This window comes from Herpailurus yagouaroundi, unplaced genomic scaffold, assembly GCF_014898765.1.
Source record: "Herpailurus yagouaroundi ecotype Mexico unplaced genomic scaffold, PumYag 218, whole genome shotgun sequence".
NCBI classification, from domain to species: Eukaryota; Metazoa; Chordata; class Mammalia; order Carnivora; family Felidae; genus Herpailurus; species Herpailurus yagouaroundi.
In genome coordinates, this window is record NW_024412449.1 from 5879295 (window position 1) to 5904491 (window position 25197).

The 25197-nt window shown below is 36.4% G+C and overlaps 1 protein-coding gene across 5 annotated transcripts in view; it reads left to right on the plus strand.

Moving 5' to 3' along the window:
- STK33 (serine/threonine kinase 33) overlaps nucleotides 1-25197 on the plus strand; it is a 175400-nt gene that overhangs the window by 118814 nt on the left and 31389 nt on the right. For all 5 annotated transcript variants that reach the window (XM_040456956.1, XM_040456958.1, XM_040456957.1 and 2 more), the window contains exons 6-11: nucleotides 2508-2646; nucleotides 5107-5195; nucleotides 7370-7454; nucleotides 14182-14257; nucleotides 18305-18417; nucleotides 18860-18945. In XM_040456956.1, the coding sequence (XP_040312890.1) occupies nucleotides 2508-2646; nucleotides 5107-5195; nucleotides 7370-7454; nucleotides 14182-14257; nucleotides 18305-18417; nucleotides 18860-18945 (588 nt within the window). The remainder of the gene's footprint in view (nucleotides 1-2507; nucleotides 2647-5106; nucleotides 5196-7369; nucleotides 7455-14181; nucleotides 14258-18304; nucleotides 18418-18859; nucleotides 18946-25197) is intronic.

The window sequence follows — 25197 nt, forward strand, 5'->3', positions numbered from 1 at the left end:
TGCCTCATGGCCTACAGATCCTCTCTGGACAGTAAGGTAGGATGATCATGGGGCTTGGCTCATGTGTTTCCTCTCTTTCAGGAGTCATCACCCTATGCTGCCTAATGTCTAATGTCTGAAAATTGCTGTTTTATATATTTTGTCCATTTCTTAAGTTGTTTCAGGAGAGAGGGTCAGTCTAGTCTCTGTTACTCCATCTTGGGCACAAGTGGGAGTCCAAATCTAGAATAGTTTGAAGGCAGAGGAAATTATCATCTGTGATTGGTTTGTTGTGGTGGGTTTTTTTGTTTGTTTGTTTGTTTTTTAATGTACTGCTGGCCCTTGATTCACATAGGTCAGATCTGCCCCCTCTCCTTCCCTCCCCAACTCAAATACTTAGACCTTCTAGGTCATCTTAAAGATGAATGGAAATTGTTACCTGATTGGATAGACCATGGTATTAGAACTGTCATTAAGTCAGACTATGTTATGGTTTTTTTGTGAATCCAAATGTTCTCCAGATCTACACAATGATTTCTAATAATTATAAAAAGACTTATAAAAAACTTTTATTGATATACCTTTTATCAACTTTCATATTTAAACTTGACATCAATTTATGTTGTAAGCACGGCTAAAGTAACTCTTCTTTCCAAATAGTTCACATACCACTTATGATCCCTACAGTGCTATCAGTGGAAATACGATGGCATAGTTCAAAAGCTTATTTATGTGTTAGACTTTGCACAATTCTTTAGTTACTTTTGAAATTCCAAAGCATCCTGAGGTTTAGTGGATTTGAATTTTGACTGTTGGAAGAAAGGGTGTTAATCTTCTATTCCTATTTTCATGCTTGCCGATTGAATACAGATGCTGCATTAGTAGCGGCTATAGAATAGAATCAGACCCCCAAATTAAAAAAGAAATTACAAAAATTTAGCTGTGGAGGATGGAATGGGGCCGTGGAGGGTAGTCTACGACTGAATTGCAACAGATATGAAAAAGGCTTGCATTTTAGTTGCCTGTGAATCTTTTTGACTCAAGAAATGACTTCTAGAAAACCCGATGTGGTCTTAATATGCATCAACATAAAAAGCAAATATGGAAGAGGCATTTTACCCCTGGCTTTTTCCTGCATGTAACCAGTTAGTTACTAAGTCCCGCTATTTCTTCCTCCTAGGTAATTTTCATGTATTTTTCTTCTCCCCCTTCTTGTGTCCATTCTGTGCCTGGCATCTACCCCCCGTACACAAAGGTCATCACACTATAGCATGCAAGCCCAATCTGGCACGCTGCCTATTTTTTTTATGGCCTGTAAGCTACGTTTTTGTACATTTTTAAATGGCTGGAAAAAATTTAAAGGGTAAATATTTGATGGCATATGAAAAGCATATGAAACTAAAATTTCAAAGTCCATAGATAAAGTTTTGTTGTGTTGTTTATGGCTGCTGTTATGCTATAACAGCAGAGCTGAGTAGTTGCAAAAGAGATTGTACAACCTACAAAGGCAAAACTATTTACTATCTGGATCAGGCCTTTAGAGAAAAAGTTTGCTGAGCCCTGCTCTACATTGCTGTTAGAGTGTTCAGTTAGAAAGGCAGACTTGGGGCGCCTGGGTGGCGCAGTCGGTTAAGCGTCCGACTTCAGCCAGGTCACGATCTCGCGGTCCGTGAGTTCGAGCCCCGCGTCGGGCTCTGGGCTGATGGCTCAGAGCCTGGAGCCTGTTTCCGATTCTGTGTCTCCCTCTCTCTCTGCCCCTCCCCTGTTCATGCTCTTTCTCTTTTGTCCCAAAAAAAAAAAAAACGTTGAAAAAAAAAATAAAAAAAAAAAAAAAAAGGCAGACTTAACAATAGCACACACCTTTCCCCCCACTCCAGACACCAGCTTAAAAGACTTCAGTGACTCCTTCCTGCATATGGGGGAAAAATTGCAAACTCCTCTGTGTGACATCCAAGAATCTTTACAACCTGGCACTAACCTGTTTTTCCTAGCCTCGCCCCTCTCCACTCCACTGTTCTCCACCCTACCAAACTCCCAGTAGTAGTAACACTGAGATATCTGTTCTTCTTTCAACAGTCAGCGCTGTTTCAGTCTTTGGAGTTTTTGCGAATACCATGTGTTAATCCTGTTCTTACCCCCATTCTCTAAGCATAAGTCCCGATTCAGGTATAAAAACCTGCGTTTAGTGTTACCTCCTCAGTGAGCATTCTTTAAACAGGGGCTCCTTTCCTCTGTAACCTCATGGCATTTTGGCTATACTTCTTTGATTAACACGTACCATACGATATTGTATTTGTGACTATACTGTGAACTCCTTCAGGGTTAAGATCTATGCCTTATGCCTCGTTGTTCCTCTGGCATCCTGCAGAGTATCTTGTGCATGATAGGTAATAAATAATTTTGAATGAGTAGATTGATGATTTAGATTATGATAATATTTCTACTATGTATGTGCAATATATAACATTTTAAAAATTCTCAACTGTATAATTTGCCCTCTCTCTCTCTTTTCAAAAATACAATGTCAGAAAATGTACCTGGTGATGGAGCTTTGTGAGGATGGAGAACTCAAAGAAATTCTGGATAGGAAAGGGCATTTCTCAGAGAATGAGACAAGGTGGATCATTCAAAGTCTCGCATCAGCTATAGCATATCTTCACAATAAGGGTAAGAAGAGGGTCATTCGGCTGGTTGACTCCATGAATGCAGACAGCACTTTTGTTTAAGAGTGATTGTATTCAGGATTCATAGTCACAGAAATAATCCCCACTAAAACAGAAAATTTTATTTTAAAAACTTTCTAAAGTTTTTTTCTTTTAGAAACTTTAATTAAATATAATAAATATATTTTAATTAGAAACAAGGCAAGTATACATTACATTGTACACGGACAAGGATGAATATTTCTATTCAACACTTTGAAAAGCTGCTAATCTTATCAAAACAAAAGTAGACAAGTCAATAATAAAAGTGAAATTTCAAAACACTTATATTGTATGGAAGTGTTGAATCACTAGATGCCTGGAACTTATATTACACTATATGCTTATATACACTACACGCTAACTGGAATTTAAATAAAAATCTATATATTCTGTGTGTGTGTGTATATATATATATATTCTATATATTAAAGTCTATATATTCTAGGCTTTTTTGTTGTTTTTTGTTTTTTAGATTTAATTTTTACAGTAGTTTTAGGTTTGTAGCAAAACTGAGCAGAAGGTATAGGGATATCCCGTCTACCCCTGTCCATACATGCACAGCCTCCTCCAGTTAGCAAGATCCCCACCAGAATGGTACACATGTTACAACTGATGAGCCTACACTGACACACTGTTATCACCCAAAGCCCATGGTTCACATCAGGGTTCACTCTTGGTGGTGTACATTCTGTCAGTTTTGAGAAACATATAATGACATGAATCTGCCATTCTAGTATCATACAGAATAGGTTCACTACCTTAAAAGCCACATGTAAAAATTATTCTAATTGCTTTACTGTTCTTTGATGTTACTGCCACTACTTTTCCTCAGGCACCTCCTTTTTCTCTTCAAGGTTAATTTGGCCCTCACGTGACTTTAACACCTTCTCATTATACAGATGAGAGAAAAGTTTGTTCCAGAGAGGTGAAGTGACATGGTGAGGTGTGGCAGAGCTAGTATTAGAATGGACCCAGGGGTCCATTCCGCAGATATTTCCTGAGGGAGTTCTACATGTGGTTGGATCCAGAGTTAGAAAGATTAAAAGACAAGGCCCCGCCCCTTAAGGAACTCAGCCTAGTGGGAGATTGAGTATAGAAAGCAAACTGTAATTCAATGTGATAATTTCTCTAATGGAGAGCCATGTACAGTGCAAGGAGCATAGGAATGTAAGTGCCTCAGTTGACCTGAAAAGCCAGAGAAGGATTCACAGAGGAAACAAATTTGAGCTGAGGAATACAAATTCAGACAAAAAAGAGGGGAGGGCTTTCCAGGCAGGGGCAACAATTTTTGCAAGGGCAGGAAATCAAGGGCTTAATATTATATGAATGTCAATCCTCCCACATTGAGCTATAAATTCAGTATAATGCCAACCAAAATTTCCACAGGATTTTTCATGGAACTTGATAAAATTATTCCGAAGTGGGCAAGAATAGCAAAGAAAACAATTATAAAGAATGATGGAGGCAGTAGGGAGACTTATTGGGTGGTATTTATGTCAGAAGAGATAAATAAGCAAAGTAACGGAAACATAAAAATTCCAAAAACACAGGTTGGGAACTGGGTAAGGGAACTATAAGTGATTAGGTAGAATTGCCATTCCAGGGCTCTTCAGCTACATTTTTCCAGCAATTGTACGTGTAACTTTTTTAAGTCTGGGGAAATGATTGCTATGGATATGAAGTGAATTAGTCACTTGCAGAGGAAATGTTTTGGCACATGATTATTTGCATGTACATAAAATCTTACCTGATGTTTGACATGTTCAACTGGAGATTTTGTGTCTCGGGGTTTTCATTTGTTTGCTTTGTATTTTAACATATAAAGAGTTAGGAAAGTTTGTGCTTATGTTGTAGAAAAATATATTGAAATGAGTGCAGTTTGTATACATGTAGTTAAGTTGCAGTATGTTAAATGTTTATATTGGCAATAACATATGCATGGAAGTAAAGAAGTAATCCTCTATTTGAAGACCTAAGGATATGGGAAACCTTACTGGGGTTGTAACTACAATGGTCTCCCTCCTCTGGGAATGCCGGATTTTGGGCAGGATCCTCTGTCCCACTCATTAGGCCACCAGTCATGAAGAGCATCTGCTAGAGCAGTAGGGGGGTGGGGGAGAGGACAGAGTTAAAGAAAAGGGCTGCTTAAAGTTAAACACGTGGAGAAAAGGGATTTGAATAGAAGGAAATAGAACAGGACAGAATTGTGCTTGGCCCTCCCCAAAGTTTTGTATGTATGTATGATTTATTTATTTATTTATTTATGTATGTATGTATGTATGTATGTATGTATGTATTTATTTATCCAAAGTTTTTAACAGTGGACATTAACTTGTCAGCTATATATATTTGTTATATTTGTATCCCCTCTATTCTCCTGTCATTCACTATTCCTTTGATTTGTTGTTTCTTTTCTTGGTAGATATAGTACACAGAGATCTAAAACTGGAAAACATAATGGTCAAAAGCAGCTTTACTGATGATAACAATGAAATGAACTTCAGTATAAAGGTAAGATAAGGTATTAGAAATCATGGTAAATATTTGCCTGTAAACAGTTTGATAGCAAAGTGGCAAAGTACATCCTCTTTTTAAATATATTTTGGAAGCTTTTGAGCAGCCAGAAAATAAGTGTCTTGTGCTAAAAAAAATAAAAATAAAACTTGGGGCACCTGGGTAGCTCAATTGAGCATCCGACTTCGGCTCAGGTCATGATCTCACGGCTCATGAGTTCAAGCCCCACATTGGGCTCTGTGCTGACAGCTCGGAGCCTGGAGCCTGCTTTGACTTCTGTGTCTCCCTCTCTCTGCCCCTCCCCAGCTCGTGCTCTCTCTCTCTCTCTCTCTTTCTCAAAAATAAATAAATGTTAAAAAATTAAAACAAAATAAAATAAAGATAAAATTTTTACAAAAGAGGTTGTAACTGACAAGAATAATTTTACAAGTTAGGTAGTGCTATTGAATCTTTTTTAAAGTAGATATTCATTTGGATAGTTCTAAATCATTAGTTAAAGAAGCAAACAGATGCTCTGAATTCTAATTAATTTCAAATTTATGCCTGGTAATTTGATGTAAATGTGTTACAGATTTAGAGGAAAAAAAAAACACCTTGGCTGTGCCTTTGATACTAAATTAACACTAAAGTCTGTATTTCTCATTGAAAATTTTCCTGGGTATTAATATTTATGTCCTAAGCACAATTAATGTGCCAAGTGTTTATTCCTCAAGATTTTATTCAAATTAAGTGTTCCTTAATGTCAAATAAATGATAGGATACATTATTTATTACTTAGCACTTTAATAGTGGCTGCTTTCAAAATATATGAATGTGTTAATTTAGGAATAAAATGTTGTCTGTGAATAACTCATTTTGTTGCAGAAGCTAAATCCCTATGTAATATAAGTGAGTTTAACAGCATTGTTGTTTTACCAAAGTAAATAAATATTCTTGAATATTTTCATTTTAAACTCTGTGAGGGCAGGAATCATACATGTTTTATTGATTGTTGGTACCTAGAGTAATGTCTGAAAACATAGTATGTGCTCACTTAATATTTGGTAAATGAGGGAATGTTTGCTCTCTAAAGAACTGAATTGATCGTGAAACCTTTTGTATATTTGATATCTGTGTAGATTTTCTGTGGAGAAAAGATACATATTATAATCCTCCAAGTGAGATAATTGTGAAAACTCCTGGAGAAATCGATCATTCTGTTTAGAAAAATAGTGGTATCACGTACTGATAGGAACATTTTCTACTCCAGAAGGCCCTGGAAACTTTGCATTCAGTGTCTGTGGACCACGAGCCTATCTTTGGTTGTATGATCAATAAATGTGCCTGTTTTTTTGCTTTCAGCCCAAGGCTGTTCCAACTTGGGAGACAAGACCAAGGGCACATACTGAATATTTAATAACCAACTGTGTCCTGACCACGATTTGGAACAGAGCAGGAAGAGTGCAGTCGCAGCAGGGCCTCCCGTGTATTTCTAGCTCCACGGTCGCCTTTATTCCCTGTTAATTTGCTTCTTGTAGTTTTTAATAGCGTCATAATTGTTTTAGTTAGTATACTCTAGAAACACAAAGGAAGTCATAGCAAAGAGAAGATGGTATTTACCAGAGATAGTGTCTTATAAATAATTTTAAAAAGGGGGCCGTTTCTGTGAGTGCTGCCAAGGATAATGACTGCATTTATAACGGTGCTTTAAACTGGAACAGAGCTTGAGTGTCAGAAAAATAGAGAGTAAACCTACTAAGGCCAGAATGCATTCTACAATGAAAGAGGTTTTTAAAAATAACTTTTTTTTTTAATCTGAAAAAGCTAAATGCCTTCTTTCAAAATAGAACTTCCCATGTTGAGCCGGTAAGTTTAATTAGAAGGAACAATCAATCAATATCATGGGTGTTTGCTCCAGATAGGAGAAACCAGCCTTCTCTTTACCAACAAGGTTTTTCTTCTTCACAAAGAGGGGTGGAAGGGAAGTGAAAGCAAAGTCCTTATTAGTAATACAAATAAAACCCCTCCATCCTCAAGAATCCCTGAATTAAATACAGTGCAATTACAATGCGGCAGAACTCCTACTTTCACACTTGATCTTAGCCAAAAGGCCGAGAAGCGATTAGAACTCCTACTTTCAGAATGAGTGAACTCTGGGACAGGAAACCAGGTGACTGGGTTTCTTCTTCTAGGTGACTGATTTTGGCTTAGCTGTGAAGAAGCAGGGTAGGAGTGAAGCCATGCTGCAGACCACATGTGGGACTCCTATCTATATGGGTAAGTTCATAGATTTAAAATGATCTTTCTATATAAAGGAGTAGAACAACTAATGTAGATTAAAACTTGAGCAATTTGAAAGAACTCCTAAAACTCAACACTAAAAGCAATCCAGTTAAAAAGTGGGCAGAAGAGTGGAATAGACACTTTTCCAAAGAAGACATCCGTATGGCCAACAGACACATGAAAACATGCTCAACATCATTCATCATCAGGGAAAAAAGCACATTGAAACCACGATGAGATACCACCTCACACCTGTCAGAATGGCTACTGTCAAAAAGACAAGTAAGTATTGGCGAGGATGTGGAGAAAAGGGAAGCCTTGTATGCTGTTGGTGGGAATGTAGATTGATGCAGCCACTGTGGAAAACAGTGTGGAGGTTATTAAAAATAGAAATGCCATGTGATACAATAATTGCACTTCTGAGTATTTACCTGGAGAAAACGAAGACACGGACTTGGGAAGATACGTGCACCTCCATGTTCATTGCAGCATTATTTATAGTAGCGAAGCTATGTAAGTAGCCTAAGTGTCATCGATAGAGGAATGGATAAAGATGTGGTATGTTTGAGTATGTGTAATTACTCAGCCATGAAAAAGAATGAAATCTTGCCGTTTGCAACAACACAGATGGACCCAGAGGGCATTATGCTAAGTTAAAGAAGTCAGACAGAGAGAGGAAAATACCATATGATTTCACTTAAATGTGGAATCTAAAAAAATAAAACAAATGAACAAACAAAACAAAACGGAAACAGACTCGTAGATACAGAGAACACACTGGTAGTTTTGGGGGTGATGGGCAAAATAAGTGAAGGGGATTAAGAGGTACAGTCTTCCAGTAATAAAATAAATTAAGTCATGGGTATGTAAAGTACAGCATAGGGAATATAGTCAATAACATTGTAATAACTTTGTGTGGTGATAGATGGTGACTAGACTTATTGTGGTGATCATTTAGTAACACATATAAATGTTAAATCACTATGTTATACACCTGAAACTAATAGAATGTTGTATGTCAACTATACTTCAATTTAAAAAAAAGCAGAAAAAGAAAAACCTGAGCAGTCTGATTTTGCCGTAATTTGACTTAATGGCCCTGTAATCAAGCTACTTTTTCTTTTCCTAGGTCAAATAATTTCATTGTTTTAGCATTTTTCTAGCAGTTCTTATCTTTAAAGATTATAGTTTTTATTGGTTTTCTGGACTCTTCTTAGAGTGTTTATATCTCTTAGGTAATCATACCCCAAACTTAATTATTGGTTTTGTGAATTCGTGCTGAAATCATGTGTGTGTTTTGCTTCTTTCCATCTCTTATCCATTTTTATTGCCATCAAGTGGTACATCATAAAGAGTACCGATTAAATATATTTTGTAAAGCAACAGTTTACCATTTTTCCAAGTGTGATTTTTAACAGCTTTACTGAAGTACAATTTAAATGCCATAAAAAGTGTACCATTCAGTGATTTTTCCTGCATTCGCAGACTCGTGCAACCATCACCACAGTCCAGTTTTAGAGTAATTCTATCCTAGAAAATTGCCTCCTGCCCATTTGTACTCAATCTCATTCCCATCCCAGCCCCAGGTAACCACTAATCTTTTTTCCTGTCTGTATCTGCCTTTCCTGGACATTTCGTCTGACCGGAGTCATACCATATGTTGTCTTTTATGTCTGGCTTCTTTCACTGAAGCATAATGTCTTTGCAGTACCTTCCTGTTGTAGCCGTAGTCTGTCCCTTTATGTTTCTGAACAGTTGTCTGTTGCATGGACATGCCACCTTTTGTTCATCTGTTAGCTGATGGCCATGCAGTGTGTCCAGTTCGGGGCTATTATGAATAATGCTGCTATGAACTTTTGGGTCCAAATTTTCATGTGGACACATTTTCTTTGGGCGCTACCTAGGAGTGAAGTTGCTGGGTCATGGATTATTTATGTTTAACTTTTCAAGAAACTGCCAAGTGGTTTTTCAGAGTGGCTATAGCATTTTACCTTTCCACTAGCATGTGGGTATGAGGGTTCCAGTTTCTTTTTGTCCTTGCTCACTCTTGATAATTACCTTTCCTTGTAATTATAGTCATTGTAGTGGGTGTGGAGTAGTATCTCATTGTGGTTTTTTAATTTGCTAATTTAATTTTCCTAGTGGCCAATGAGGGTGAGCATCTTTTCACGTAGCTGTGAGTCACTCATAATCTTCGATGAAATGTCTATTCAAATCTGTACCTAGGAGATGATTATGTATTTTTTCTCTTTAAATTTATTAGCAGACTAATTGCATTAATTGGTTTTTAAAATGCTGAGCTATCCTTGCACCTTTGGATTAAACTCCAGGTGGTTTAATATACTGCTCTATTCAACTCGTCACCACTTTATTTAGGAGCTTTGAATGTAGCTTGCTTTCTTTTGTGCTGCCCTTGTCTTTTTTGATGTTAGGGTTATGCTAGCCTCATTTAAAAAATAAAATGATCTGCTCATTAACCACAAAGTAGCAGAAATTATCTATTCATTAATAGTTTGATGATATTTCCCCTTAAATTTTTTTGGCCCTGATTCCGTTTGGTAGGTTAAGTTTCTATTATATTTTCAATTTATCCTGGGTTCTTCGTGTTTTCCACACCTTCTTGAATTGTTTTGATAGAAAATTGTTCATTATGTTGAGATTTTAAGATTTATTGGCATAAATGTGCATATTATATTCACTTATAATTTTGTTTTTAATTAAAAATCTTTTTATGTTTATTTATTTTGGAGAGAGACAGAGTACTAGTGGGGCAGGGGCAGAGAGAGAGGGAGACATAGAATCTGAAGCAGGCTCCAGGCTCTGAGCTGTCAGCACGGAGCCCGGTGCCGGGCTCGAACCCGCGAACCACGAGATCATGACCTGAGCCAAAGTTGGATGCTTAGACGACTGAGCTACCCAGGCACCTCACACTTACAGTTTTGTAATTCTCCAGTGTATCTGTGGTTCTATACCCCTAATAATTCCTAATATTTTTTAAGAAGGTCATATGATGTCAGATTAGCAATATGTCCTGCATCACCGGCCTAACTTGGGATTCCAGCTCTGTCACTTACACCTGGGCAAAACAACCTGACTGCTTTTGTTGCAGTCTACATCTGTATAATGGGGAGTATGTCATCCATTTATCAAACAATTTTTGAGGGTCTGCTTTGTGTCAGAACTGGTCTGGGTACTGGGACTACAGCAGTGAACAAAATAGAAAAAAATGTCATGCTGGTGCAAACATTAAACAAAATAAAAAAGTAAAACGTCTGGTATTATCTGGGATGTTAGAGAGAAGTGCTAAGAAAGAAAAATAAACCAGGGAAGGGGAGAGGATGTATTTAGGATGGTAATAATAATGTCTTTCTTATCAGGTTGACATGAGAATTGAAAGAGAAAATATATGTAAAGTGCTTAGCACATTACCTGACACTTAGTGCCCAATTTAAGCTCTTGTAATAATACTAATCATTTTTTTTCTTGATCAGATTTGTTAGTGGTTAGGACAATTTATTGGGCTTTCAAAGAACCAGCTCAAGTCTAATGTTATTTGATTGGCTTTTTCATTAGTTTCTGTTTTTATCTTTCTGAATTCCTTCTTTATATTTTATTTTGGTTTATTTAACTTCCTAAGCTAAATGCTTATTTATGTTCAGCGTTCTTATTTTCTACATATTTTCCTGAGTATTTCTTTGACCATTTCTTTTCCTATACAGTTTTCTAACTATTGTTCATTTTTTAATAGTGTATAATTTTAGTTTTTGTCTTTAATCCAAGAATCATTGAGAAATGCTTTTAGAGTTTCCCAGGTGGTTGGGATATGTTTGATGTTCATGTGAATTTGTGTTAGTTTTCCTAGCCGTTTGGTTTTTCTGCCTGGTTTTCTTCATTGTCCTGAGCAATTGTGACTTAAAGGTTTTTGGCTTCTAGGTAGGAGTTGTTCTTTGTGATTGAACACATAGTTGGTTTTTGCAAATGTTGCATTGGATATTTAGAAAGTATATATATTCCTGGTTTGTTGACCACAAAAATGTCTCTGTGTGTGTATTTATAAAGTCAAATGTGATACCTTTGTGATTCAGACTTTGCATATTATTAATTTAATTTTGTTTGCTTCTGTTGACTTCTAAGAGAGAGAGTTATTAAAGTCATCCACCAAGATAGAGCTTTGACAAATCTTTTTGCACCTTTTATAGATTTCTTTAAAAACGTCTTTGTTGAAATAAAATGTATGTACAATAAAACGCACAGATTTTAAGTGTAAAGTTCAATGCATTTTGACAAATACATGTGCTTATATAATCACCGCCCCGATGAAGGTATAGAACATCGCTTTTGCCCTGGAAAATTCCTTTGTCTTGCTCTCTGTCAGTCTCCCATCCAGACCCCAGCAACCACTGATGATTTTTATCACTAAATCTTAGGTTTTCTTGCCTAGAACTTTATTTAAATTGAATCAGTGTACATTCTTGTGTCTGTCTTCTGTTCCGTGTCATGATTTTGAGACTTACCCATGTCGTGTCAGTGGATTATTCATTTCTATTGCTGAGGAGTATACTTAGTTCTGTTTTTTTTGTTTTTTTTTTTTTCCTACTTGATATATAAAGTTTCGAAACTGTTCTCTCTTATTTGGGAAAAGGCTACTTTAGATTCTGTTCATATCCTCCTGTTGGCAAAAGACATCTGGTCTGTAGTTACATGGGGAAAATATATCCAAGCACCCTGAGTTTTATGCCTGCTTATTAGCTGTCTACACTGATAACAAGTGAGAGAACAAGAGAGAAGACAGATGGTTTGTAGAGCTTTGCTGACTTCCTAAATGGCTCCCTGGCACCGTCATTCTGGCCTCTGCCTCCCTGTGAGCGCTGTGATGGCAGTGCATGTGGAAACGCCCCCGGTAATTAAGATGGCTCTGAAAGATGAAGGCCCAGAATCCCGGCCCTTGCCTTGTGGGGGCACCCAGTGTGGAGGGCCTTCATGCAATCAAATCACAGACTTGCCCTTGTCATTGACTCAAAGCCACAGAGCGACTTGAACTCTAATGATTCAGTATTTAAAGAGTTTAAGTAGAGGGGCGCCTGGGTGGCGCAGTCGGTTAAGCGTCCGACTTCAGCCAGGTCACGACCTCGCGGTCCGTGAGTTCGAGCCCCGCGTCGGGCTCTGGGCTGATGGCTCGGAGCCTGGAGCCTGTTTCCGATTCTGTGTCTCCCTCTCTCTCTCTGCCCCTCGCCCATTCATGCTCTGTCTCTCTCTGTCCCAAAAATAAATAAAAACGTTGAAAAAAAAATTAAAAAAAAAAATAAAGAGTTTAAGTAGAGTTGAGGAATATAAGTAGCTACTTAAAGGAAAATACTAATTAATTTTCAGTGATTTGGAAATGAATTACTCAGTTTTGTTAATTATCTATAGTTGAACCTTTATTCATTCTTTCTTCTCTTTACTTTTTGGTTCCTTTTTGTTGCTTTTTAGTTCCTTTGACAACAGGCAGAAGAAGTGAAATTCCATTTGCTTTTAGTAGTTATAAAAGAAGGGTCTGGGGCAGGGCGGGAGAATGAAACTTTTCTAAAATAACACCTTTTATGTGGGAGGTACTCTGTAGCTGTGTAACCTTAGGCAAGTCACTTCATATATCTGAACCTTAGTTTCCCCACTGGCAAAGTGAGCCAGATGCCCATCTCCCAAGATTCATAGTATGATTTATACAAATAACATAATTTATATGAAAGTATTTTGTAAATATTAAAGTTCTATTGAAATATATACAGCTATATTTTATTTTTCTGTTTATAACTGTTTCATTCTTTCTTTTTCCTTAAGGAAAGATATTTGATCCCTAACCATAGAGGCACAATAGACTATTCCTGAAATATCATATGGGACATTTTTAAAGCCATTTTAAAAGCCAGCCATTATAAAGTAATCTAATCATTAAATTGTGCTCCCTTCAAGTAAAAAAAAGAAAAAAAGAAAAAGAAAAAAGAAAAGAAAACAAAAAATAAAAGAAAGAAAAACAACTATTTTGAGAAGCTTGTTTAAAGGAGCCCTATTGTGAACACATTGTAAAGTACGGAGCACAGAACTGGGGACTCAGAGTACCTGGATCCTTTTCCTAGTTGGCGTTTTGATCAAGTTAGGTTGTAGGAGCTCTTTCTTTGCCACCTTAGTTTTCTCATTTAGAAGGTGTGGAAAATAATTTGTGTCCTGTCATAGGAGTGCTGTGTTGTTGGTGGTGTTGTTGTTGTTATTATCATTATTATTATTATTATTATTATTTTACTAAAATGATTTATAACCATTTATCTTAGTTTCTCTGTGAATCCAGATTTCCACATATTGGGCTTGCTTTAAATTATATCCACTTCAGGCACGTATTCAATTCTATTTTTGGAAAGGAACTGAGGTATTGTTGTCTTCTACTATAACTTACACAGTCTTTGCAAAATCATTTCTTAACAATTTCAAAGGAACGAAGAGTAGTACATTTAGTTACACAGTTTATGCCGTCGTTCCATTAGAAGCTAAATGACAGGAGTGAGGGTACAGTGACATCAATTGTTAAGGCCTGTACATTATTCATTTAACATCTGCTGTTGGTTCTCTTTTTCCCTGTGGGGGAATAAATTACAACACATCAGCACATTTTTCATGCTTTGTGTTTAAGCATTTAAACTTCATTTATTGTATTATTAATATTATTTCATCTCTGCTTATTTGGCAGCCCCTGAAGTTATCAATGCCCACGACTATAGCCAGCAGTGTGACATTTGGAGCATAGGTGTCATAATGTACATTCTGTAAGTAGCCTGCTAAAGGTACAAGTTTAAAATGAATGGATACTCCCTAACAGTAGAATTATATAGATTTTAAATGAAGATTCAACAATATAGGTTTTAAAAAATGACTGAAAAAACAATTGGGAAATACTTCTGAAAGCTCTCTTATTAGTTGTTGGCTACATCCATTAGATATTTTTTTAATACTATAAATTTATAACATACAGGTTTGCTTTTCGTTGACCTATAAATGCTAGAATACGTGACATGATCTGAGTGAACTCTTGCTTAACACCTCCCTGATCCTTTGCTACAAACCAGAAAGCTTCTTTGTATTTTCTGAAGAGATTCATCAGGTAGAGACAGGTACTGGTACCTGGCACTTAGCTGTCCTATGAACAGGGCATATGTGAGGAGTGGACACTAACTAGACAGAGGTTCATCCCGGGATCCAGAGAGTATTCCATAGTTCCTGATCTTCTTACTGCTACCGAAAACATCACTGTTTCTTTCTCACTCTCAGGAGTCAATCAAACCCCATGTCCTGTTCATTTTTCCTTTGAAAAGGAAATTCTTTGGTTTCTCTTCACTGGTATCACTTCTCCTTATGATCCGTCTTCTAGAATATTACATTGTCTTTCTGACTGTCCTTCCTGCCCCTGGTCTCCCTCCCTAGTTCATCCTTCACATTGCTGTCAGGACTTTCTAAATTTCAAATCTGATGGCACTACTTTTCTGATTCACGACCTCTGATAATTCTCCCTTGTTATAGAAAAATGTCAGAGCATCCCAGCACGGCATAAAGGCAAGTTTTTCATGATCTGGCTCCAGAATGTCTTTCCAGTCTTGGGCTAGATGTGCATTCCCATGCACCTACCCTATGTTATAGCCACTCAGGCCACTCTTTCTGATTCACATACCGTGTATCACATGTCTCTGGGTCTTTGCTCATGCAGTTTCTTCTACTTAGAATGTTCTTTTACTTCTCTACTAACCTTTCTCCTGGGTCCTCCAGCTCAAACATTAACACCTTCTGTTTTCCTAACTCCTACCATCTACCCCAGCAGAGCTACTGCATTCATTATGTATATACATTCCTACACTCCAAAGAGGAGTTAAGGCAACATACAAAAATACACGCAAAACAACAACACTGAAAGAAAAACGATACATTTCATCAGGAAAGTTTGCACATGTGTACATTTGATGCAAGTGTTCACTTTCCTGTGTTCTCATAGCACTTTTTAAAACTATTGGAATATAATTGTTAGAGTATGTTTTTGTTTTCTGTTTTTGTTTTCTTTACTATAAATTCCATGAAGGAAGAGATCTTCTATTATTCATCTTTGCATCCCTAGTATCTGGTACAATGGTAGGTATGTAGTCAGTGCTCAATATATGTTTGTTAAATTGAATTAAAGCGAATTATCTAAGAGGTGTTCTGAAAAGTTAGTGGCCATTGTTCTGCCTCTTGGTGAGTATGAACATTTTTATGCTGATGCAACATTAGTTTTATGGTCATATTGAAGATTTCACTGTGTACTACCTCTTCCAGATCATTTCTAAATATTGACATCACAGTAGTTACATTTTCACAGTTCTGTGAAGTGGAATACACAGGCAGCAGAAATTGGAAGATGTGATTGTAGCTGTAACTCAGATGGTCAACACACATCACTGCTCAGATTGCATGAAGTATAAACATATTCACAAAGTTCTTGATCATTGTTTTGTGCTGATTACAATCATACCATAAAAATTCTGAGCCTTAGTTTTTAATTAAAAATACAACTATTTTAAATTAGTGTTTTATACTTGTAAGAATTTCTAGACAAGTCAAACAATATATGTAATCTATTATTACACAATTCATGTGGTATTTGCTGCCTTCTTAGTTTGAATTTGTTGTTAAAGAAAGTGATAGTGTATTACATATCTTAAATTTTTCTCCTTCTTAAAGATATAATTTGAATTTTTCTGCTTCAGAGCGTGACTGCATATCATCATAATGACATATTTTTTTCTTTACACCAGACTCTTACTTAGCTAATCAGTGCCTATTCATTAATTTGCCTGAGCCAGTGTTCTTATAGATAATTTCTTTCACCAAGGGCACAAACATATTACCTTCTCCAGGGGGGTTATTTTCTTGTTTATCAGTTACCCCTGATTCATTTCTGCTTAATTGGACAATGATAACGTACTTCCTCAAGGTGAAATTAACATAAACACTCTTCATGGGTACTATCCTCTGCTGTTGTGATTCCTATGAAGGCAACAGAAAATAATAGAAAGGCTTCAAGAGGCATTTTTCATGTCTTGGATTCCCTTTTCTGGATGAGCAGAAAATTGCTGTCATAAAATTTCATATGCTGCTGATTGACCAACCATTAGATACATTTTGTGTAAAATTGCAAAGGACAGAAAAAAAGTGGAATTTTTAAAAAAGTAGCCCTTAAGCTATAGTGGCATGCGAGTCGGGCAATGCAGGGGCAGCTAAGAAATTGGTGAATGTGCATATCACTGGTTGTTAACAGACTTAATGAGCTGGACTCTTGCTGTCCTGTACTTGTTATAATAGATAGTAATTGTCCGTAGGACCATTTATCTAGCTTTTTTTTATTGCATTTTGAAACTAAACAATAGGCAAATAAAATCAGAGAGAGAGGGTCAGAATGAGCTGGAGAAATAAAAAGTATTAAAATAAGAGACTGTAGAACAACTTGATAAGTACTGGTCTTTTAACAAGAAGCTATATAAATGAAGAGTTCTCTTTTCCAGCCTAGGTTGATCAACTACAAGGATGAAAGCAACTTTTTTCCCTACAAAATCATCATCACCATCCTCCTTATCATGTGAATTATTTATCAAATTTAGATTTATTCAAAAATGATCATAGTGAAGATTTTAAAAGAACTCCACAGTATAACTTTAAAAGTCAAAGTAAAAATCTAATTGCTGGGAAACTTAGAGATCATTATACTTATGGACATAATAGACTAGCATTTGTGGAGTGTAATATAATTATGCCATTTTATTCTTTCAGTAACAAAGTGGAAAAATATAATCCTGAGAGTTGAAGAACAGGCATATGGTATTGCCTCTGTGATGAGCCCAGGTTCAGCTCCTGTCTGGTTGTCATTGGCAAAATCTGGTTGTTGTCTATAGGGTTGTACTCAGAGGTTGGGACTGACAGTAAAGATGATGGGTAACATTTGTTGAGAATATATTATGAAGAATTGGAACTCAGCTTTTACACGAGTTCTTATAGTTTTGGTCTGGATTACTGACTGAAGCATAGGCTTGCCGTGCTCTTTGTAAAATCTAGTACAGTACTTCCTTTGAAAAGAGTCTGAAGACACATAGTCCCTGTATTACAGAATGTGCAACAAGCCATGCTGACTTTATATATACTGCCAATGGTTTTTACTGATGTTGATCATTACGTAACTCGGCTTTCATTCTAGACTGAAGGGTCAAATCATCGTCATCTGACTTTCCTCATCCAGGTTGTCTTCCTTTTGTATACCAGTTTTGAAGAGTTGTGGTGATTTTAATGTATTTTTGGCTTTGACTCAGAGCCTGTACAGCCCAGGGTTTTTCTTGGTTTATTCTTACTAACATTTGTGTAGTATTTTACCATGGATACAACTCTCATTGGACTCTGAAAACTCAGTATATTTTCCTCAAATTTCAGTTTGAATTATGTCCTTTAAAGCATTACATTATCCTCTCTCACGTTGAAGTTCACCTCCACTATTATTTGCGTACTTAAAATCTCACGCCTTCCTGTATTTTGGCCCTATTTAAGCTTAGTTCTCCACCATCTGGAACACCTTTGGGCCATTTGCTAATCTGGAGATTTCAAGGTCTATAAAGAGGGCCTAGCACTGATCTTGCAAAAACCCTTTTCTCCTGTTTGTACATCTAGAGAGATCCCCACCTCTAGCTATCCTTTATTTAAATTTGAAGCACCACTATTTCCAAGTCCTATGGAAACTTAATTTTTAATAGCATCATTTTGATCATTTTTTAAAAATCTAAACAAAATCATTGCCTTTGTTGTAGATTATGTGGAGAACCACCCTTTTTGGCAAGCTCAGAAGAGAAGCTATTTGAGCTAATAAGAAAGGGAGAACTACATTTTGAAGATCCAATCTGGGATTCCATAAGTGATTGCGGTAAGTATAGATCTGTTATTATTTACTGAAGGAAATCTATGTAATATAAGAAACTTGGCCAGTAATTCAAATACTCGAGATCTGTTTAATCATTATATTTACTCGTAGAAATAAACACTATTTACTTGTAGAAATAGTGATCTCTTCACTGTGATTGTTGTTGTCAAAACTTCCAACAAAAACAGAAAATATATAGTAAAAATTGAAGAGGAAATTGCCAATCATCTAGCTCATTTTTACTATAGACCATAAACCAGCTAATCCAGGCCATAAAACCTCACTGTAGGCCTGTGAAACATTATTTATTAACCATTTATACTGATGATATTTATTTTATAATTGCAGTCATTCCTTCAGGTCACATAGACCTTATTCTAAATAAACTGGAAAATGTATTAATTGTAGCTAAAATAAGATTTTCAGGATTTTCCCTTATTTGCAGCTAAAAGTGTGTTGAAACAACTTATGAAAGTAGACCCTGCTCACAGAATCACAGCTAAGGAACTTCTAGATAACCAGTGGATAACAGTAAGTGATAGTATTACTGCTTTTTTTTTCTTTTTGACGTGCTATCATTGCTTTTTTTTTTTAATTTGGCCTTGTCATTTATGTACAGTCTTAAAATAGTCAATTAGTTTCATCTTATGACAAGTTAAAAGAAATTATTGAACCTTAACACATTTCTCAAATGGATATTTTCAAATTATTAAAACTATTACCACAGTTGTTTCTATATGTTTACAGAGGTTTAAATGAACTCTGCTTTGCTCCATGCCATATCAAGTCCTGTAGAAGAGAGCTGAGAAATGCCCGTTATGAAAACTGGAATATTGAAGCAGTCTGTACAGTTCAGTGACGTAAAGCACTGGAACTGTCCGCTTCTCTTTCAGCTCTTTGGATAGAAGGAATCTTTGGGGACTTGGAAAAACCAAGATCTCCTAACAGTGGCTGTTACCTGGCCTGAAATTTTGAGTAATTATTCATTTGCATATTGCTTTCCCCCATTAGACTAACTGCCTTCAGCATAGACCCTATATCTTGCCATGCTTTGTATTTCTGTACTGAGAACATTACCTGGTCACAATAGGAACCTTGGAAGAAACAGCTACTTACCTCTTAATATTTATTCTCTTTTTATTCTCTGGTATGAGGATCCTCACTTGCAGCTGGAAACGTTGCTATCTGGTCTTCTTTGCTAGTCATCCCCAGTTTTTGTTAGTTATCATGTTGGGGGAAGTAGGAGCAATTGTTGGGAAATGTCCTTAAATGGAAAGAGTATGGCATTCCTCATACCCATCTTCTTTGTTTGACTAGCCACATTAGACCATAAAGTGGAATCCATAAACTGAGGATGGCAAAGCAATAAGATGCAAGGAATCAGGGCTCTTAGTTCACAGAGCTGCCATGCCAGCCTTTGACTGCCCATCTCCAGAGATTTTCATAAAAACTGGAAACAAACTTCTGCCATCTTGAAGACACTGCAAAATATGTTGTTGAGCCTAAGACCAACTAATAATTGCTGAATGAGTGAATGATTCAATAAATGAGCAAGCCTGTAGGTATTTCAGAAAATGTTTTAAGAACCGAGATTGGAGATTTCTAAATACACATAGGAAATATTGCTAAGCAGTATTCATCTATGAAGAAATTATTATACATCTATTATTTGCTAGACACTGTGCTAGGTACTGGAGATACATGATATATGTACCTTGCAGTGGTATTGTCGCAAGGTGATGGTGGCTTGGACAGGGTGGTAGCAATAGAGTTGGAGAGAAATACATGTGACATGTTTTTTAGGTATAATTGACAGGACTTGGTGGTGGATTAGATGAGGAAAGAGGTTAAGGGAGGAGTCAAGGATGACTTCCAGATTTTTTTTTTCCTGCGGGGAGGATGGTGACTCAAGAGTTCCATATTAGATGTGCAAAGCTTGAGACACCTAGCATCCAGGTGGAAATATTAAATAGATCATTGGGTATGTGAGTCTGGAGCTGGGGAAGTCCAAGCTGGAGATAGAAGTTTGGGAATCATGAGTATATAGATGCCATGTAAAGTCATCGGGCTGAAGAGATAAATTGGTAAGAAGATACAGATAGAAAAGAGAAGAGGCCCCAGCACCCTGCCATGAGACACTACAGCATTCAGAAGAGGAGCAGCTAGCAGTGGGGGCTATGGAGGGATAGCAGGTAAGAAGAGGAGAAAATCGTGAGAGTGGTGCCAGAGAAGTTAAGTGAGAGGATTGGCAAAGTGAGAGCTTAGCTCCCAGGTAAATGCTGCTGAGAGGTCAAGGCGAGATGAGTTTCCATTAGACTGGCCAACAGAGGGGTTGGTGGTGACCCAGGTCAGTTTAGATATGTATCAGAAATTTATAGTGATGTCACTGTTCCTTTCAATTCTCTCATTTTCCTTTGGCAATTTGTAATCATTTTTTTGAATAATATTTTTTTTTCCTTCAAGGGCTCAGAAACTAGTCTTCACTGAAAGCTGATTTCTGTCTGCCCTCTTCTATGAATGTGTTGATCTCTGAAATGCTTCTGTGCAATAAGTTTTTCTGGCCTGAAGTAATTGTGCAAATGAGCTAGCAGCTAGATCATGGCAAAACTGTTCTGAGTAGATTTGTAGTACAGCAAAATCAAAAACTGTAAAACAGATGGTGTGCCTTAGAAATCTATCTCTTTTCAGCATCACACAACATTCGGGTTTGGCCATTTAATTATTTGTTTTCTAATTAGTACAACTTTATTTCTGGCTTTGGTCATTTTTCCAGAAGTCTCCATTTTTGAGCCTCTGTAACATTTGTCTCTATGTAGTCTTTGCCAAATGGGTAGAGAAGTGACAGATAGCGTGTACTATATCAGACTACCCTAAGGAGTTCAGTGTATGAAGTTTGGAATATGGGCATTTCATAAACTTCTGAAAGGCAAAAAGACTCTTTTCTTCTTAGCTACTTGAAGTCTTCCTATAATTCATATCCTCTGTTTGAAATAATCTAAAAAGAATACGTTACTTCTCTCAGTACCTGGCTGCTTTATAAGCAGAGCTTATCTTTTGCAATATCTAACATGTAGAGACATTTTTTTCAAAGGGCTTTATTGGATAAAAAGTTTTTATGGTTCAGCGTATGTATTGTGCATTTTGAAATATGGTATATATCTGAAAAGTATTCTGAGAAAAATAGTCATGGTTTCTCTATGTACATTTAAGTGAATGGAACTTAAAATAAATACATTTGTCATCCTGATTTCAAAAGTCAAAGATTAGATGTAAGGAAAACCAGCCAAGAAATGCTTTTCCTACAAAGGAAGAGTTTGATGATGGCTCCTACTGCCAGGAGTGTGCCTGGGATCCTCTTGTGTCTCTTTCTTCCTTTCTGTTCTCTTTACTCTCAACGTGGTTCAGAAGTTTACTCCTTCTTATTAGGTAATTACAGTTGCCACTTGGTATTCCTTCAAGCCCCCTTCTGATAACTAACACCAAGAATTTGCATGTTTAACACGTTTCCAAGGTATTTTTAATGCCTACTTATATTTAAGAACCCAGCTATAATTTAAGGAAACATTTTATTCTATGGCTTGTCATAAAGTAGTTTCCAGATTTGAGCCCTGTTGGTATTCTTCATACATTCAGTAATTCCTTTGACCGAGTGTGTGTGTGTGTGTGTGTGTGTGTGTGTGTGTGTGTGGTTCTACCATGTTAGGCTAGGTAATAAAATATAATTGAAGATATATAAAGATATATAAAAATATAATTAAGGATAGATAATCTGATATAAGGAACTTAGAATCTGGTAAGGGAGACAAGCTATGTGTAAGATACAATACAGGGAAGAAAATAATAAATGACATGAGAAATTGCCAAATGACCAGAGGTATAGAGGCAAGCAAGTGTAAAATAAGGAAGTTCAATTTGACTGGCAGATAAAATGCTTGAAGGAAAGAAGTGGGAAATGAACTTTTAAAAAAGGAAAGAAAATTGTGACAGGACGTGAATCCCAGTCTAAAAAAGTTTTAACTTGCTGTCATAGATAGTTGAGAACAACGTATACTCTTTGAAATGAAGGAAATTATTGTTGTAGTGCATCAGTCTTGCAAGGTGGCTTTTTAAAAATGGCACAGCAGTCATTTAAATGTCTTTATTGATTTTAACAAGTATCTTTGGATTTTAATCCATCAGCCATTATAGGGGTACAAAGATAAATAGAATGCAGCCTCTCACCTTGAGTAATTTACCACAAAGTACAGTGTACTTTTGCTTTATGGTCACACTTTGTGAAGGCACTTGTCATCAAAGTGTGGGGGCTAATTTTAAAATGTTTTTTCTAGTGTGTGAACAAGACCCTTGTTCATTAATTTACAAGCTGTTATCCAGGTTTTGGTCATCAGCTTTTGACCTTTAGCCTTAACATACACACTCTACGTTAAGAGAGTGAAACTTTTCTGATGCCTGATTGTTGGGCATTTTTTCTCTACTGTATATTTTCATCCCAATATGTTAAGACTCTTACCTTTATTTTACTATATTTAGTTATTCTTAAATTGTGAATTACCTTATGTGTGTGAATATGTTGAGGCCCTATTTAATGAAGGTTTTTATGAAAATTATGTTACAAAGGAACCCATGAGCCAGGAGCCTTGGGGATTTATTCAATATGCAATGATTGATATACACTTAATAATTCAATAAATATTTATTGAATACTACTATGTGCTGTGGAGGACACAGGGATGAGTCTGGCACAGTCCCTGCCCACAGGTTGCCCGCAACCTAGTAAAGGGTTTAAAACAAAACTACAGGCAGTGAATGAATATATAATAATGTGTATGTATGTGTATATATTACACATAGTATATAATAACATGTATTCTTTATGTACTATACAACATAGTGCTGTATAATATTATATAATATGGTAAGATAAAACATACGATGTAGTAATGTGGTGCTATATAATGTAGTGGTAGTACTAGATTTTTAAGAAGAGAGCTAATATTCCCTTTAGCAGATTATGGAAACTATTTAAAGTGAAGGTAATATGTGATCTGGCTCTGAAAGAATAGGTGAAAGTAGAAATTAATGTTACAGTCATGGTAAGAAGGAAGGGGATTCTAGATAGGAAGAACTTTACAAAGATATAGAGACAGAAAAAAATGTGTACTATGTTCAGAGAATATGAAATATAGTAGTAATTCTGTTTTTCTAGAACCGTAGAAGACATGTAGGGAAGTAGGGGGAAATTAAGCCATGAAGGCAGGTGAGAACTGTTTTGCTCTAGACCTTGACTTACCTGGAGAAGACTTTATTTTCAGCTTATTTGACAATGGGTTGTTAATGGAAGGCAATGAAGTACCCTGATCACAGCTGAACCTATGTGAGTTTCTTCTTTGTCCCTCTAACCCTTGTAGGGTAGTTTGGGTGGACTTGGATGAGGTCTGTGGTCTAGATTCTGAGGGGAGAATGCCTATTCTAATGGAGTGTCCTGCCTGAGATAGTAAGAAGCTGGAAAAGCCCTAGGAATACATTTGAGTTGAAGGTCTTGAGGGACCTTGGCTAAAAGGCAGAAGCAGGATCTTGATGGGGAGGTAAAATGAGGATCAGGGTCTGAATGGAAACAGGATGGGCACTGGAGCAGGTCGGGGACAAGTAGCCAAGCGTCTGAGACTCCTCACAGGCCAGCTCCATCAGTTAGTGGGCTGGTAGATGGATTCCTGGCGAGACAGAACTTCAGGAAGAATAATCTGGCAACAGCGCGTGGTATGGTTTGCTTGGGGCAAGCAGCAGGGAGCACCGAAATAGGATGTGGGTGAGATGATGAAGATCGGAACTTGGGCAAAAAGAATGGAACAGAGAGGAGGGGAAAAATCAGACATTGGGAAGAAAATCAGCACAATTTTTCAAATAAGTATGAATGTTAGGTAAAAGAGTACAAGGAATCAAAACTTTTTCAGGTGACTGGGAAAGTGGTGTAAGACAAAAAGAAAGTCTAGGAGAATTGCTGGTTTCGTAGATTGGAAAAAGAATGAGACATTTTTTGGAATTGTATATTCAAACTTTTATGCTTGAGTGATTCCAACAATATTTAAAAATTATGAATCTCTGAAGATCTTTGTAGGTCAAGGTTAAAAATTTTTCATCATAAATTTAATTTCAAAGGCTATAATGTTTTACAAATATTGACAAAAATAAAACTAATACTGTTTTTTACATGTATAGGATATTCCTCTTATCCATTTGTAAAAACTTATGAACTCTTTTATAACAGAAACTTTAGGTTATTCATTCTTTCCTTTGAATTTGTATTTCTATTCCACTTCTTTCACAGAATCTTATCCATATATATTTTTACTTGAAAGGTTTTTATTAATCATCCTATCATTTGTCTCATTTTCCAAAAAAAAGGTTCAAATACATACTTAATACTTTGTTTTTATTCCCTGTGATTTTAAGTTTTAAAAATTTTAAACCTTTAAATGTTTAAAAATTATTTAACAATGATTTATCATTATGTTTATTAATACATAATTGATCAAGAGAACATAATTATAATTTGTTAAAATTATTAAGCATCACAAGTAAAATTATATTGGAAATGTATCTCTTTAGTGGATGGATAAAGCTGCATTTTTCCCCCAAACTGTTTATTCATCCATGATTGAATATTACTTACTGTTAGAGACAGCATTCAGCACCAAGTGTATTGTTGTTTTAGTTTTGAAAGATACAGGCACCAAGGACCTTACATAAATAAGTAGATGGGAATGGAAGGAGTGTGTGTGTGTG